We start from the raw sequence: 13,851 nt of genomic DNA, 5'->3' as shown, positions 1-13,851 counted from the left end.
CGCGACTCCGGCTAATCTTTCGCGATTTCCGACCCTGTTGTGTTGTTGTGTGCATGTGTCGGTTAATTAATTGTAACGTTTGCAACAATCGCGACTTTCTATTTATAATTAAGCGGGCAAGATTTATCGCAAAATATTGTTGCGTACACCGATCGCACACAGGTGTGCAAAATTTGTTTTTTCTTTGCTTAATTGATATTATAATTCATGCCAGTGGCTTTTTACTATTTCGCACGTTTTTAATTGACGATAATTAGCGTTATTTGCCTTATTACTGTTGAGTTGTGCAGGAAATAATTGGGGAAATGCAATAAATTTTGTTGTAAAACAGCATTAACATTATTAGGATAGTTATAACAAATTAAAACGTTTTACAGTCTAAATTATCCGATTTAATGCCCATTTTGGAATCTTGAAATTGTACGCATGGTGCAAAATGTTTATTACATATTTATAGATACAAATTAAAAGCCGTTTTTAATTGTGTTTTGAATAATATCCTTGAAATGTTTGTAATACTTTTCAAATCTTTCATAGTAACTGTTATCAGTGGTTTTATTTAATTTTTATTCAAATTCTGTTCGAAACTATTTTAATTGCTCGACTGTGTCACGGTAAAATAATAACAAACTCAAACTACAACACTTAACTAGTGTGTCGCCAAATTTTTATGTGATAAACCGACTTAATCTCAACTAACGAAGTTGCCCAACGACCGGTTATAAGTTTTTTTCAAAAACTGCTCCATTGTATGCAAGAATTATTATCACACATTATCGCAGCTTTCACATTCAGCGACAAACGCTCAATTTTGTACCGAAAACAGAACCGAACGCGCTTCATTTTGTATCCAGTCGCCGGAAACTATTTATAAACCGTCTGGGGGTAATTTAAAGACAACTCGCACCGGCGGCGAAACGTTCACTTAGAAAATAAAACGAGAATGTACATAAATAAAATGTTTTAAATAGCCAATAATCCGAACGGATGCGGATTAATGTTTATATATGTTGGCGTATTAATTAAATTGTTACAAATTACCTCGCAATTAGCCGACGAGTACCGCAGTACCGTATTCTAAAGATTTACCCGTTTTTGCTTGCAGGACGAAACGAATTGATAGCACGGTACATAAAACTGAGGACGGGCAAAACGCGCACAAGGAAACAAGTCAGCTCGCACATACAGGTCTTGGCCAGGCGGAAACTGCGAGAGATCCAGGCCAAACTCAAAGTGGTAAGTATCACGCAGCAACGTGAACGAAATAAATTAGGAAGCGTTAGCTTGTTCGAACGGAACGTAAGGGATTAAATCAAGGAGAATTGTCTTTGTCTTTTGTTGATGACGTTAGGACCACGCGGCGAAGGAGAAAGCCTTGCAGACGATGTCGAGCATGTCTAGTGCGCAGATCGTCTCGGCGACCGCAATGCACAGCAAGTCGGCGGCCCTAAATCTAGGTCTGCCGCATCACGGGCCCTATGCGGGGGCGGTAAGTCCAAGCCCCGTCCCATTTTGTGCCGCTTCGGTTGTACAATATGCCACTAATTCTGAGAGTAGTAAAAACAGCGTGATTCGAAAAGAAGACGGAGATGAGCCATAAAACGCGCCATAGAAGCTTGTGCGCATACCATTATAACTTGTTTTCACCCTAACTACGTTTTAGCTTAGCCGCTACTTGCTGTGTGTTGCTGCTGAGTAGTAAAACCGTTTTTACAACATTAACATAACCGTTCAATTATCGAAAGGCACTTACTCATAACTGGTTTTCGTTTGCAGCAATTTTGGCAACCCGGACTTCAGCCTGGCACATCACAAGAGTAAGTGTACAATAATCAGCACACCAAGGCCAAAAATTTGACCTCTTTTTTGATTTTCCAGTGTTAAACCGTTCACACAGTCGGCGTATCCGGGTGGAAAACCAGCGACGGCAGTTTCGGCCGGGGACGTCGGTTCCATTCAATCGGCGCCGCCCCCGGTTTGGGAAGGTCGCGCCATCGCTACCCACAAACTCAGACTTGTCGAGTTCTCCGCCTTCATGGAAACAACGAACCGAGAAGAAGCAGTAAGGACTAAACTTAAACTAATACAACCTAATCAAACCTAGATAGAAACAATGATTTATTTATTAGATATAATTTCGTACAAAAAATTGTTATATAATATCATTGGAATTATTCGATTCTAATATTTTGGAATTTCAGTATCAGAAACACCTGTTCGTGCACATAGGCGGGCCGACGCCGTCGTACACGGACCGCCTCCTGGAGGCGGTCGACGTGCGGCAGATCTACGACAAGTTCCCGGAGAAGAAGGGCGGCCTGAAGGACCTGTACGACAAGGGACCGCAAAACGCATTCTTCCTCGTCAAATTCTGGGCGGATCTCAACACAAACATCCAGGAGAGCGGAGCATTCTACGGCGTCACGAGTTCGTAAGTCAAAATTCCCGATGAACTTGAAACGGGACCTAAACCGTTAACGTTCCATTTCAGGTACGAAAGTAACGAGAATATGACAATAACCTGTGCGACGAAGGTCTGCTCGTTCGGCAAACAAGTGGTCGAAAAAGTCGAGACGGAATACGCGAGATACGAGAACGGACGTTTCGTCTACAGAATCCATCGGAGTCCGATGTGCGATTACATGATCAACTTCATACACAAGCTGAAACACCTGCCTGAAAAGTACATGATGAACAGCGTGTTGGAGAACTTCACCATACTACAGGTGCTGTTCGACCAAAATTAATCAAGGACTGTATGTAAACGATTGTTTTTTTTTTTTAGGTGGTGACGAACAGAGACACGGAAGAGACGTTGTTGTGCACGGCGTACGTGTTCGAGGTGTCGTCGTCGGAACACGGCGCCCAGCACCACATCTACAGGCTCGTGAAAGACTAGCGGGATGGCGGTAGGAAACTAGCTGGCTCCCCTCACTTCAGTGCCTACACCCTCACAATACTAGTATTATTATTGGTTACATTACTTAGTAAGTAGCTAGGTGAATTTGTGAATTTTTTGAAACAAAAAAAAAACGAGATGATGATGATGATGATGATGATAATGAAGACAACACTCAAACACACAGACACTCACATACATAATCGAAGCCATTTTATTTTCGGTACGTGGAGAGTGAGAGAACATAGAAGTTTATGATTTGTTTTTTATATCATAGGTTTATTGAGACAACGTACTTTATTTACTTTTATTTAATTCTACCCCCTACACACATTATTATTATTATGATTAATTACTATAATTTTGCCACCGTCAATATGAAATTCTCTATTTAGGCCGGTAGACATTGTAAATAATTATTTATTATTAGTTGGATGAGATCTGTATTTTATTTTCTTGGGACAATTGCAATACAATTCTACTAGTAGCTGACGGTCCATGCGAATTAAACGGAGCTTTAGTACTTATCCGAAAATATCAAGTTCGCCAGAAATCTCACCTATATTTATTTTAGATTTTATTTATACAAATTATATATTTATACCTTTATTGTTTGGTTTGCGTGGACTGTTCATGCGAGATTTTCATATTGAAAACAGACATTTTCCCACTACATATTTAATTTATAACTTCATATTATAAATTAAATTATATTAAGGCAATAACGTTATTTTTTCTTTCGTAGTACCAATACATTTAGGTTCTACAGATTAATTTGTAAGTTATGAAAGTTTGCTATTTGTGATGATAATTTTTAACAATTTTATATATAAATAGATTTTATCTGATTTAAAATACCCAGTATTTTAATTAGTACATTTAGATTATCGCCAATTTAAATTTCTTAGCTTTAGAAACGTGGCGGCGCCTCCACAAAATCCAATACGCTTCTCTTAGTAACTTTATTGTGGGTTGGTGTTTGTTTATACCTGATTGAGATTAACTATTTAAATTCTTCAATTTGCTGGATTTTGTGGAGGGTCCGTGCGAAAAACCAGGCCTTTGTGTTCAAATTGGCAGCCTGCAATTTGCCAAGTAGTTTGTAAAGTGGTTTCTTAATTCTGAGTTACGTTCACCCCGCAAAATTGCCAAAAAACAAAACAAGTGTTAAAAATCAATCAAAATCAATTAAAATTGAATAATCGTGGGAATATTTTGGTCGTTTAAACGGGGACGAAAAACACAATAAATTCTAGTGTTTCCACATTTGCCTGAAATGAAAACGGAGGAAAATGTGAAGACATGCCCTTGTTCGAGGGCGAGTGTAATGTTTTATTGTTTATTTGTTACAAGTGGCAATGTTTTTGATCTCTAATTTTTTTAGTCTTCGAGGAAAATTATTTGGTAAGCCTATGCAATTTGTTTTTTTTTCGGTAGCTTTTATTTTTGTAATTACTCGTAATTATTTTTCTAACAAAATTAAGTTGCACTGGCACCGATGCGTCTTCTGTGAAGACAAAAAAATTCTCTTAGTCCAAGATAATTAAAGATTCGGAGTTGCAATGGAATTTTCGTTGAATAAGTCGATTCGGATGCAATTTATTTTCTAACTGTAAGTGTAAAGAAAAAATTAATAATTTGTATGAACAATAAATATGTAAATTAATGAATTTACTTATACCATAAATTGATATATTTTAAAAGATAAAAGTGTCAGTGTAAAAAGGTAATATTGTATATATATTTCTATAAAAAATATGGCGGCTATAAATATTTTTATCGTCTTGAAATGCAAATGTAAGGTTCTTTAAAATATAAAAAAGTGTGCTATATTTAATGAGATTTTTTATCCATATCTGGAAATGCCATATCAACGTCAAATTTATTGAATCTTATAGTTTTGCTCTGTATGTGTACAGTATTTTAAATCATGTTTATAATTTGTATGGAAATTATAAAAATTGATATAAGTGTTTGTGTTTTATTATTGTAAAATCCTGAAATAAATCCCTACATTTACATCCCATCCCCATTAGATATAAATGAAGTATTTTTAATAAAAAAATAAATATAAATAAAAAAATATTTTTTTAATAATTTTTCATAATTCACATATTGTGGATACAAATATTTATGTTACAGAACTTACAAAATCTCTGATTATAATAAAAAACAATTAAATTAATATTTATATTCACTAAATTTTTGAATAAAACTGATATTTATGTAAACAATATAAACAAGTGGGCGTTGCTAAAGTACGACATTTAAATCCAAAATTAAAAAGTACTTATTTAATAAAATCAAAAGTAATTCAAACTTAAAAAGTACTTCATAATTTACATTTTGTAGATACAAATATTTATGTTACAGAACTTTTAAGTGTTACTCACAAAATCTGATTATAATAATAAGGATTAAATTAATATTTATATTAACTAAATTTTTGAATAAAACTGATATTTATGTAAACTATATAGACAAGTGGGCGTTGCTAAAGTACATTTAAATTCAAGCTTAAAAAGTATTTATTTAATAAAATTAAAAGTACTAATATATATGAACGATACAAAAAAGATGACGTTGCTAAAGTACGAAAATTAAATCCAAACTTAAAAAGTACTTCATAATTTACATGTTGTAGATACAAATATTTATGTTACAGAACTTTTAAGTGTTACTTACAAAATCCCTGATTATAATAAAAACAATTAAATTAATATTTATATTAACTAAATTTTTGAATAAAACTGATATTTATGTAAACGATATAAACAAGTGGGCGTTGCTAAAGTACGAAAATTAAATCCAAACTTAAAAATACTTATTTAATAAAATCAACAGTACTTAAGAAGTCATGTAACGATGAATTATTCATTTTCATAATTACATTATTCTGCTCGATGATTCATTAATTTTAAATTACCGAAACCAAGCCAAAGTGACTCAATGAGTCATGCGCATAAGCTATACTTACTGTTTGTTTACCACACTGTTCTAACCTACACCTCTAGTGTTTTATTTTGATAAAATAGATAACAAAACCAAATAAACAAAATGTTGTTATCAACGCACAAATTTGCCTTGTTGTGTATTGTAATTTTATCACTGGTAAATCAAGGTAAGACGAAATTGGTTAACTTTAAGTGGGCGTGGCAAAAGCAGAAAAAATTTAAAATTCAATTTTTAGGTTTGTCTTTGTGGTGTTATCAGTGCGTTTCTACACAACCCGGTTGCGGGACGCCCTTTAATTGGCTTTGGCATTGGACAAAAGTATGTCCAGAGGATGATGATGTTTGTGTTAAAATTATCGAGCAGAAAGATGGTAGCTGACAGACACAAGCTTAGAAGTTAAAATATTTATTCAAAATGTACCTTTTGTAGGTGAAACTGTTATTACAAGGGATTGCTTGAGTTCTATGCTGCCAGTCAGGACTGATATTCCAGCTGACCACTATGAGGGTTGCAGACCTGCTGCAGTTGACGAGAAACTAGGACACTATGTTAATAATTCTATAAAAGAACTGGATATTCACAGGTAAATCAATAATTAATCACAAATTTTGAATTGTTTATTATATATTGGATGTTTAGGAACTATTATGATAAGACAACATGGTGCTTCTGTTTCCTGGATCACAGATGCAATGATGGCACATCAGTCACTCCATCCAAGATTTTGATGGCATTTGGAACAATTTTAACATGTTTACTTGTAGTTTTTAACTTATAATGTTCAAAATAGGTTAAATTTTTTGATTCTCGTTTTTTCTGATTTACTTTATTTAACATTCCATCCAAATGTTATATTTTGGAGACTCTCGATTTTTCTGATGTACTTTATTTAACATTCCGTCCAAATGTTATATTTTAGAGACTGTTATAAATAATCTTTGTTTACAAAAGTTTTATATTCATATAATTATGTAGATATTTTATACAAATGACGATTTTGTAAATATTTAGGTAAAAATCAATGATATGAACTACTTTGTGCCTTAATAAAAGATCTACCCAATATGTTCTATTCTTTTTGAAATTAAAACAAATAAATATACAATGTATATAGACTATATTTCGCAACTTATATACAAATTAGTGAAAACCAATAAAAAAATTACGTGACTAGGTGATTAATTCAATATACCGTCAATGATTGATTCCACACAATTCAATACTATTTATGAAAAACAAAATGAACAAAAATACATCAATAAATTATAACAACTATTTTTCTTTTTTCACTTCCACTGATTCATCATTCCCATCTTCTTTAGGAGTGTCCTTTTCCCATCTTGATTTGTTATCTTCATGTTTCTTGTCCTTCTCTTCCTTTTTCACCACTAATTCGTCTTTTGAACCCTTTAAAATAGGGTCGATTTTATCTCTGATATCGCACAACATATTGTGATATAATTTCGAATTCGCCTGAAATAAAAAACAAAGTTTCAAATGTTACAATTACTAAAAGATGACTATATAATATACATTAACTTTAGTGAGAGAATCTTCGACATTCCTCAGTTTTTCTTTGCAGTCTTTGAGTTCAGTATTTAAATGTTTGATTGTAGAGTTTGATTTTGTAAATTTATCGGACAGTTTGGTGTTTTCGTTCTTCAAATCCACCATCCTCGACTCAGTTTCTAGTCTCGCCTTTTCACTGCGTTCCAACTGCTGTAATAGTTTGCCCACGTCCATCAGTGCGCCCCTGAACATTACCATACCTGAAATAAAAATATCATTTATATTTTTAAGAAAAGAAGCAGAACACACTAGTATACCATCATCAATCGATTTTGTTTGCTCCTCTGAATCTTCAAGCTTCGGTTTTTTCTCAACGTGATCATCAGCATTGAAAACGGGCAACAACTTCTTGTTCCCTGTTGCCAAACACCTCAAATGATTCGCCTCCTTTTCGGAATCCGTTACTGTAACACTCTCTTCGTCCCACGGTTTGTCCGTCAGTTTCCTGTAATGCAACGAATCTCTAGTCACCACTTTGCCCACCAGTTTTCTGACCTGGGCCCTACTCAAATTCAAACCCAACGTGTAGAGCAAATCTTCGATATCCTTATCGAAGATGTAGCCGCAGTGCGTTTGATCAAAATACACGAACGATAAAAGTAAATGCTTGTCTTTCGTATACAACTTGACGCGTTCCTTCTTGCGTTTATCTTTCTTCTTGTCGTCTTCCTCTTCGTCCTCGTCTTCGCTCTCGTCCGTACGTTTGTCGTCCTTCTTTGCATCCCTTTTTTTCTCGTCGTCCTTTTTGGGCTCCTCCTCCGTTTTCTTCTCTTTATCCTCATCTTTTTTCTCCTCCTTGTCCTTCTTTTTGTTATCGTCCTTTTTCTTTTTTTCTTCTTTCTCTTTCGTTTTGTCGGGCAGGTCGTGCAAGGCTCTGAATATGTTGAACCCGAAGTCGCGCATGAGCATCTCGTTGAACAGTTCAGCAAACAGGGACACTTCGAACGAGTGTTCTTTAGTATCTTCCGGACGATAGTCAAGCAACAAAGAGAGCGACATTGTTGTACAATCGAATTTGCCCGATTTCGCAGACTTGGACGGATATACTATTATGTGAGGTTGTTCGGGAAGTGTGTAACGTTTTTCAAGGAGTGCTTTCTCCTTTTCGTCTAGTTTCTTTTCCTCTATCTAAGAAAATTACGACCAATAAATTGTTGATTTAATAAATTATTTATATACAATACCTCCAGCTTCTTTTCGTCTTGAGCCACATCCATTCCTTCCGACTCTTCTTCACCTTTAACGGAACCGTCGTCCGGATTGTCGTCCTCACCGCGTTCCATTTCCGCCTTGAGTGCCTTCTGTAGCCTGGCCACCATTTGCGACTTAAGCCCTTTCGAGTTGATGTTCCTGGCCTTCAGTTCCTTTCTGAGATCATGTACAGCCATTGTACGAGGGTCGAGTTGCGAGTAGTGCGTCGGCTCCGGCTTGACCGCACCCGTGTCCTCGTCCTAAACACACCAGAGACACGCAGTTAGTGATCGTGCGGGCAAAACGGTCGACAAAAATCCGGCGGTTCACACACTCATTCGCTCAACATTCTCTCGTTCAAACATTCAATCTAAACAGTCAAGCTATTAAAATACTCCTCGGTTTACGGTTGCCGTTCGCTTGCTCTCTCGCTTCGCTCTAAAAGAAAGGACAGAAGAATCGGGAAAGAAAAAAATGTGGATGCCTTTTCGTCTGCAAGGGCCGCCGTCGCCGCAGTCTCCTCCTCCGACTGATGCGTCGCCGCCGCCGCCGCAGCCTCCGACGACGACGTTCTCTCGACAGGTTGCGCCGCGGCAACGACCGCCTGAACGGCAGCAGCGGCCGCCAGCCTGCGCTCCAGCTCGGTCCGGTGGCGGTGGTGGAGCGCGTCCCACTCGAGCCGCGTCGGCAAACAGCTCCACACGTCCGGCAAGTAGAGGACGACGGTCTCGACGCGGGCCGGCATCGCTCTCCCCCTGTGCGTCGACTCGCCGCGCCGGTAATACAGCTCCAGGAAGCGGTACCTGGACACACCCCCGGACACACGGGACGGGGACAATGCAAAAAAAAGAAAAAAACAGACGGTCAGCGCTTAACAAACCACCCCAGCTACTACTACTAGTTTTTTGTATATGTATGTTTTTTTGTTTTGTCAGATTACACAACTACAACGACAACAGACACACAAACAAACAGCGACGAACTCATTGTTTAAATTTGATCAAGTCGTTCTTGGTGTCACAGCCATCACACATACAGGTGGAGGTTTCCGTGTCCATCCAGGTTTTTATTTGTGATTGGTAGTATGTGTGTGTATGTGAGCGAGTCCACAGTTTTAAAATTATTGAATTTACATGTTAAAATTAAATTAAATTAAACGTCACGTTGTATTCCAAGTGGACATTTAGTGCCATCTTATCTGTAACAGTTGATCCTGAAGATTAAAAATTACGTAGTAGATGCTAATTATAACTAGTTCCAAAGCTGTTCAATTTCTAAGTAACTAATTAAATTGAAACGAAGAGCTTCGCAACTAATACTACTTTTTTGTGAATAATCACATATTTCTGAACAAACTTGCAGTATGACTGATTGGTGACAATTTACACAGAAGTTTTTTCAGTAACAAGTGACAACAAACAAACAAAGAACATAATAAACCAATCCCCAAGTACGTAAAACACACCAATAATCAGTTTCTCACCATTGCGTGCAACTGCTCAGATCGATGCCGGTGAGAGCTTTACATGTGCGAATGGCCGTACGTATGAGAACGGCAGGATCACGATCGGGATGTTCGCCGTCCGCGGACGGGCTCCACGGACCGCCGATCGCCATTGTCTCGTTCTTGCCGCGCAGTCCTACGAGGAAGTTGACCAGCCGAGTCGGATGGACGTAGTCGCGTTCCTCGCTGTCACGCTCGCGACGATCCTTGTCCTCGGCCATGGCGCAGCACTTCTGGTAAAGCTCTTCAACACCCGGCACGCTCATCAACATCACCTAAAAATGCAAATACAATTAAGCTATTCAATAGATCATACATGTGGATTTCATTTACTTTGGCAGAGAATAAATAGTCGGCATCTGGAGGTTCTAAGACGGCTTCGTTTTTCACCAACGGTTCGATATCCTTGTTCATGATGTGGAATGAACTCGGTTTGTTTAAGGTGAACGGTTTATCCGGTGGGAAGGCGTCGACCCATCGGAAGTTGCTGAAGAAAAAGTCCGATGGTATGTAGATGTTTGCGTAGCGTCTTCGTACCTCCAAAACGTCCGCTCTTGGCCTAAAATAAACAGAACATTTAAATATCACTTGTTTATATGAATATCACATTACATGAAAATATTAATAGTATATTAACTGTAAGTTAGGTCCTGTTTTGGGAATATCCACCCACAAGGATTTAGATGCACATATCAGTTTGGAATCAGTATTTCTGATGATAACTTTACTCTGGTAATTTTTAAATTTTAGAAGTTATGAAGAAGAATATTTTAAACTATTATAATTATATTATATATATTAATATACTATATTATAAAATTTATAATTAAAAAGGTTTTGGAATATTTCTGTATATTTTCAATTATTAAATGTATTTGATTATTTTGAAATTTTGATTTTCATAGCTCCTGTTATGGAAATATCCACCCACAAGGCACATCAGATTCACAAATTAGTTTGAAAAACTAGTATTTCTGATGAGAATTTACTTAAGTAATTTTTAAGTTTCAGAAGAAGTGTAGAAGAATATTTTAAACTATTATAGTGTTTAGTAACTCCAGTAGTGGAATGTTTTTGGATTTTTTTTTTAAATTTTCAGTTATTAAAGTGTATTTGATTATTTTGAAATTTTTTTCTTCATATGTTATGAGTTTATCAAAATTTGAAAACAGTTAGACAAATAATAAAATGGTTCTTACATATCCAAGGCAATTTTGGGAATTTGAACCATATATCTTGGAACAATCCTGGACCTCCTCCTAGACTTTGGAGACCTGGACCTTCGCCTAATCGGCGACTTCTTCTCCTCCTTTTCTCTTTCCCTCAACCGTTCCTCCCGCCGTTTCTTCCTCTCAACCTCCTCATCCTCTCTATCCCTCTCCCTCGACCTCTCGCGGCCTCTGCCCAGCATAGCCTTGGACCGATTCCTACCGAAATTGCCATTGCAATTGTCGTTCGGGGGCGGCACCGCGTTGTAGTTCGAGTTCGAGTAGTTCTTAGCGTTGCGATTTGGCGCGTTGGTCGTCGGTAGTACCTGAATCCTCGTGGCGTTCCATTTGAACGGCATGCTCGGGTTGTAGGTCGCCTCGACCAGCACCCGGTCGCCGACCATCGGGTTAGATCCTTTCACACACGCGTTCGTCTGGAAGAACACGTCCTCGTCGACGAAACCGAAGTTATCGTGCACTTTGGTCACGGTGCCGGTGAAGAAACGCTGCTTCGTACCCGGACCAGAGTTATTCTGCACCGGCGGCACCGAGGAGATGTTCTGCGTTTGGAACGCTGTGGGGTTGAGCCCCCGCGGATTCGGATAAGATACCTGCTGGAATATCGGATTGGATATGCCGCCCATCTGTTGCAGACCCAAGCCGATGTTCTGTTGCGGCAGCATCGTGTTCTGGAAGACCTGCTGTTGTTGGAACTGAACGAGGCCCGAGTTGAGGCCGGAGTTGTTCAGGTTACTTAGGTTCTGGTTCATCATTTGCGTTTGCAGTGCCGCGTTGTTTTGATTCACCATGTTCGGGGATGGGTTCGAACGGGCCCACGGGGTCGTTTTGTTACCGAACTGGCTCATTATTTTTTTTTCGTTACGAACGTATGTTTGACAGTTTCATTTGGAGTTCCGATCAATTACGTCACGGCTTATCGAAAATACTTCTTACCGGGGGTAGAAAAAATGTCTGTCATTCGCACACTCAATGTTAAACTGGTTGTCTATGCTTGTCCTTGGAGATCTTCGTGAGACACCCTGTTTAAATAATTAATCTAATTACTTAAAAATATGAGTAAAATTAGACTTCTTCTTCCGTAATGAATAATCAACATGATGAAACAGGAAATATTACAAAATACCTAACGGTTCCAAAAATGTTTTATATGTGTAAACGGCGTTGCATATAGTTCGTTCCGTTTTGTCTCTTTACATTCTTTATTCATTTCATCAGTGGCGGCTCATGACGTTTGAGTCTAGTGAAACAAATTAAATATAGAACAAAAAGGAAATAAAAATAATAATTTACTTTTATTTATGAATAATTAAGAATATACAATATGAATGATCAGCTCTTTGGTCATGTAAATTTAGTCCGCAAGATAGATTTTTCAAATTACAAAAGAACAATTATGCCAAATATCTTCACCATTTTCTGAAAATAAAAGACATAACCAGCAAAATAATTTATTCATTACTGTACTTCCCGTCAGCCAATCAAATTTATCGTACCAATATACAGTAGGAAAAGCGTTTGACCCGTCTGAATTAAGAGGGAGACATCATCCATAACAGAGACAGTAGAAGTTTGGATCAAACTCTTTTTGTATTGTATAGTAAATCCGTAATTTTTATTCCATATTTATTAAAGTATTCAAATTAGGAATAGGTCTTTTTAATTTTTTAATTAAACATTTTGTCATAGTAATTTAAACGGGAAATACACATTTATTTAATAATAAATCCACACATTAACGGCATATCTTATGTTAATTCTTTCGTGTTATTGACACCATTCCATTATAAGAAAGAGATGCAGTAATAAAAACCTTTCTACAACTGAATCCACTAGACATACACACGAATAAGTAGTTTTTAAAACTGCAAAAGAGGCAATGATCTGGAATTTCGTTTGTATCAGTATACTGAGTTATCTCATTGGTTAGAGGCACGTCTCAGCTTCCCTATTGTTGAAATAATAGACCTACTTTAAAGCGCATGCGCGAATTTTGGAACCACAAAGAAATATTCAAGATTTTCTAATAAAACGAATTGCATTTAAAGGTACTTCTGGAGAACTTGGGTACAAAATATTTATTGGAATTTACTGTAAAAACCTTATTGCTATTGTTTAAATATTAAGGTATATTCTATTTTAAAGAAAAAAAAAATGAATTTTTTAGTAGCCGCCACTGCCTTTTATATTTATTTTATAATATTTAATACTATTGTTTTTATACACGCTCATGATCTATTTATATAAGTTGAACACTTAAATGATATTACTAACATTAATTTTAATATTTTATTAAATGAAAGTCAGAATAAAATAAACAAATAAGTTAAATAAACAGGATATTATGCACATATTTATTGCAATTTTTGATTTTATGAAACAACAATTATATTTGTCTTTAACATGAACGAATTCATTCAAATATTTGATACCGGTTGTGTTCTATTTTTAATTTAAAATAGCTCCCATGCTTGTCGTTTTAAATGTCGCGCCTCGAAATAGCGATA

General features: G+C 36.7%; 3 protein-coding genes across 7 annotated transcripts in view; 2 read left to right on the top strand and 1 right to left on the bottom strand.

Annotated features, from left to right (window-relative positions):
* The window catches only part of LOC109603448 (transcriptional enhancer factor TEF-1), a 67,805-nt gene extending 62,935 nt beyond the window's left edge, over positions 1-4,870 (top strand). For 4 of the 5 annotated variants that reach the window (XM_049965754.1, XM_049965755.1, XM_049965752.1 and 1 more), the window contains exons 4-10: positions 1,106-1,236; positions 1,352-1,489; positions 1,777-1,817; positions 1,879-2,062; positions 2,202-2,431; positions 2,492-2,726; positions 2,786-4,870. In XM_049965754.1, coding sequence (XP_049821711.1) covers positions 1,106-1,236; positions 1,352-1,489; positions 1,777-1,817; positions 1,879-2,062; positions 2,202-2,431; positions 2,492-2,726; positions 2,786-2,899 — 1,073 coding nt within the window. In that variant the 3' untranslated portion in view covers positions 2,900-4,870. The remainder of the gene's footprint in view (positions 1-1,105; positions 1,237-1,351; positions 1,490-1,776; positions 1,818-1,878; positions 2,063-2,201; positions 2,432-2,491; positions 2,727-2,785) is intronic. The other variant, XM_049965753.1, reaches the window with a different exon arrangement.
* A 1,013-nt stretch (positions 4,871-5,883) lies between these two features.
* On the top strand, positions 5,884-6,919 carry LOC109603453 (uncharacterized). The gene is made up of 4 exons (XM_020019950.2): positions 5,884-6,020; positions 6,090-6,224; positions 6,284-6,437; positions 6,494-6,919. Exons 1-4 carry the CDS (start codon positions 5,957-5,959, stop codon positions 6,630-6,632), a joined length of 492 nt encoding a protein of 163 aa, XP_019875509.1. The 5' UTR covers positions 5,884-5,956; the 3' UTR covers positions 6,633-6,919.
* A 35-nt stretch (positions 6,920-6,954) lies between these two features.
* Positions 6,955-12,318, bottom strand: LOC109603452 (cell division cycle and apoptosis regulator protein 1-like). The gene is made up of 8 exons (XM_020019949.2): positions 11,318-12,318; positions 10,452-10,677; positions 10,098-10,393; positions 9,099-9,417; positions 8,608-8,874; positions 7,681-8,551; positions 7,388-7,623; positions 6,955-7,327 (listed from the first exon to the last, which is right to left on the bottom strand). Exons 1-8 carry the CDS (start codon positions 12,190-12,192, stop codon positions 7,127-7,129), a joined length of 3,291 nt encoding a protein of 1,096 aa, XP_019875508.2. The 5' UTR covers positions 12,193-12,318; the 3' UTR covers positions 6,955-7,126.
* Positions 12,319-13,851: the final 1,533 nt, after the last annotated feature.

This window comes from Aethina tumida, chromosome 3 (genome assembly GCF_024364675.1).
Source record: "Aethina tumida isolate Nest 87 chromosome 3, icAetTumi1.1, whole genome shotgun sequence".
NCBI classification, from domain to species: domain Eukaryota; kingdom Metazoa; phylum Arthropoda; class Insecta; order Coleoptera; family Nitidulidae; genus Aethina; species Aethina tumida.
This window is presented reverse-complemented; position numbering and strand designations above follow the sequence as displayed.

Excerpts from the sequence above, each read along its gene's own strand:
- LOC109603452 (XM_020019949.2), bottom strand. The coding sequence starts at position 12,192 with ATGAGCCAGTTCGGTAACAAAACGACCCCGTGGGCCCGTTCGAACCCA. Across the intron at positions 10,678-11,317 it reads CCCAAAATTGCCTTGGATAT|GCCAAGAGCGGACGTTTTGG; the intron begins GTAAGAACCATT and ends TGTTTATTTTAG. Across the intron at positions 8,875-9,098 it reads CGGCCCTTGCAGACGAAAAG|GACGAGGACACGGGTGCGGT; the intron begins GCATCCACATTT and ends TGGTGTGTTTAG.
- LOC109603453 (XM_020019950.2), top strand. The coding sequence starts at position 5,957 with ATGTTGTTATCAACGCACAAATTTGCCTTGTTGTGTATTGTAATTTTA. Across the intron at positions 6,021-6,089 it reads TTTATCACTGGTAAATCAAG|GTTTGTCTTTGTGGTGTTAT; the intron begins GTAAGACGAAAT and ends TTCAATTTTTAG. Across the intron at positions 6,225-6,283 it reads AATTATCGAGCAGAAAGATG|GTGAAACTGTTATTACAAGG; the intron begins GTAGCTGACAGA and ends TACCTTTTGTAG.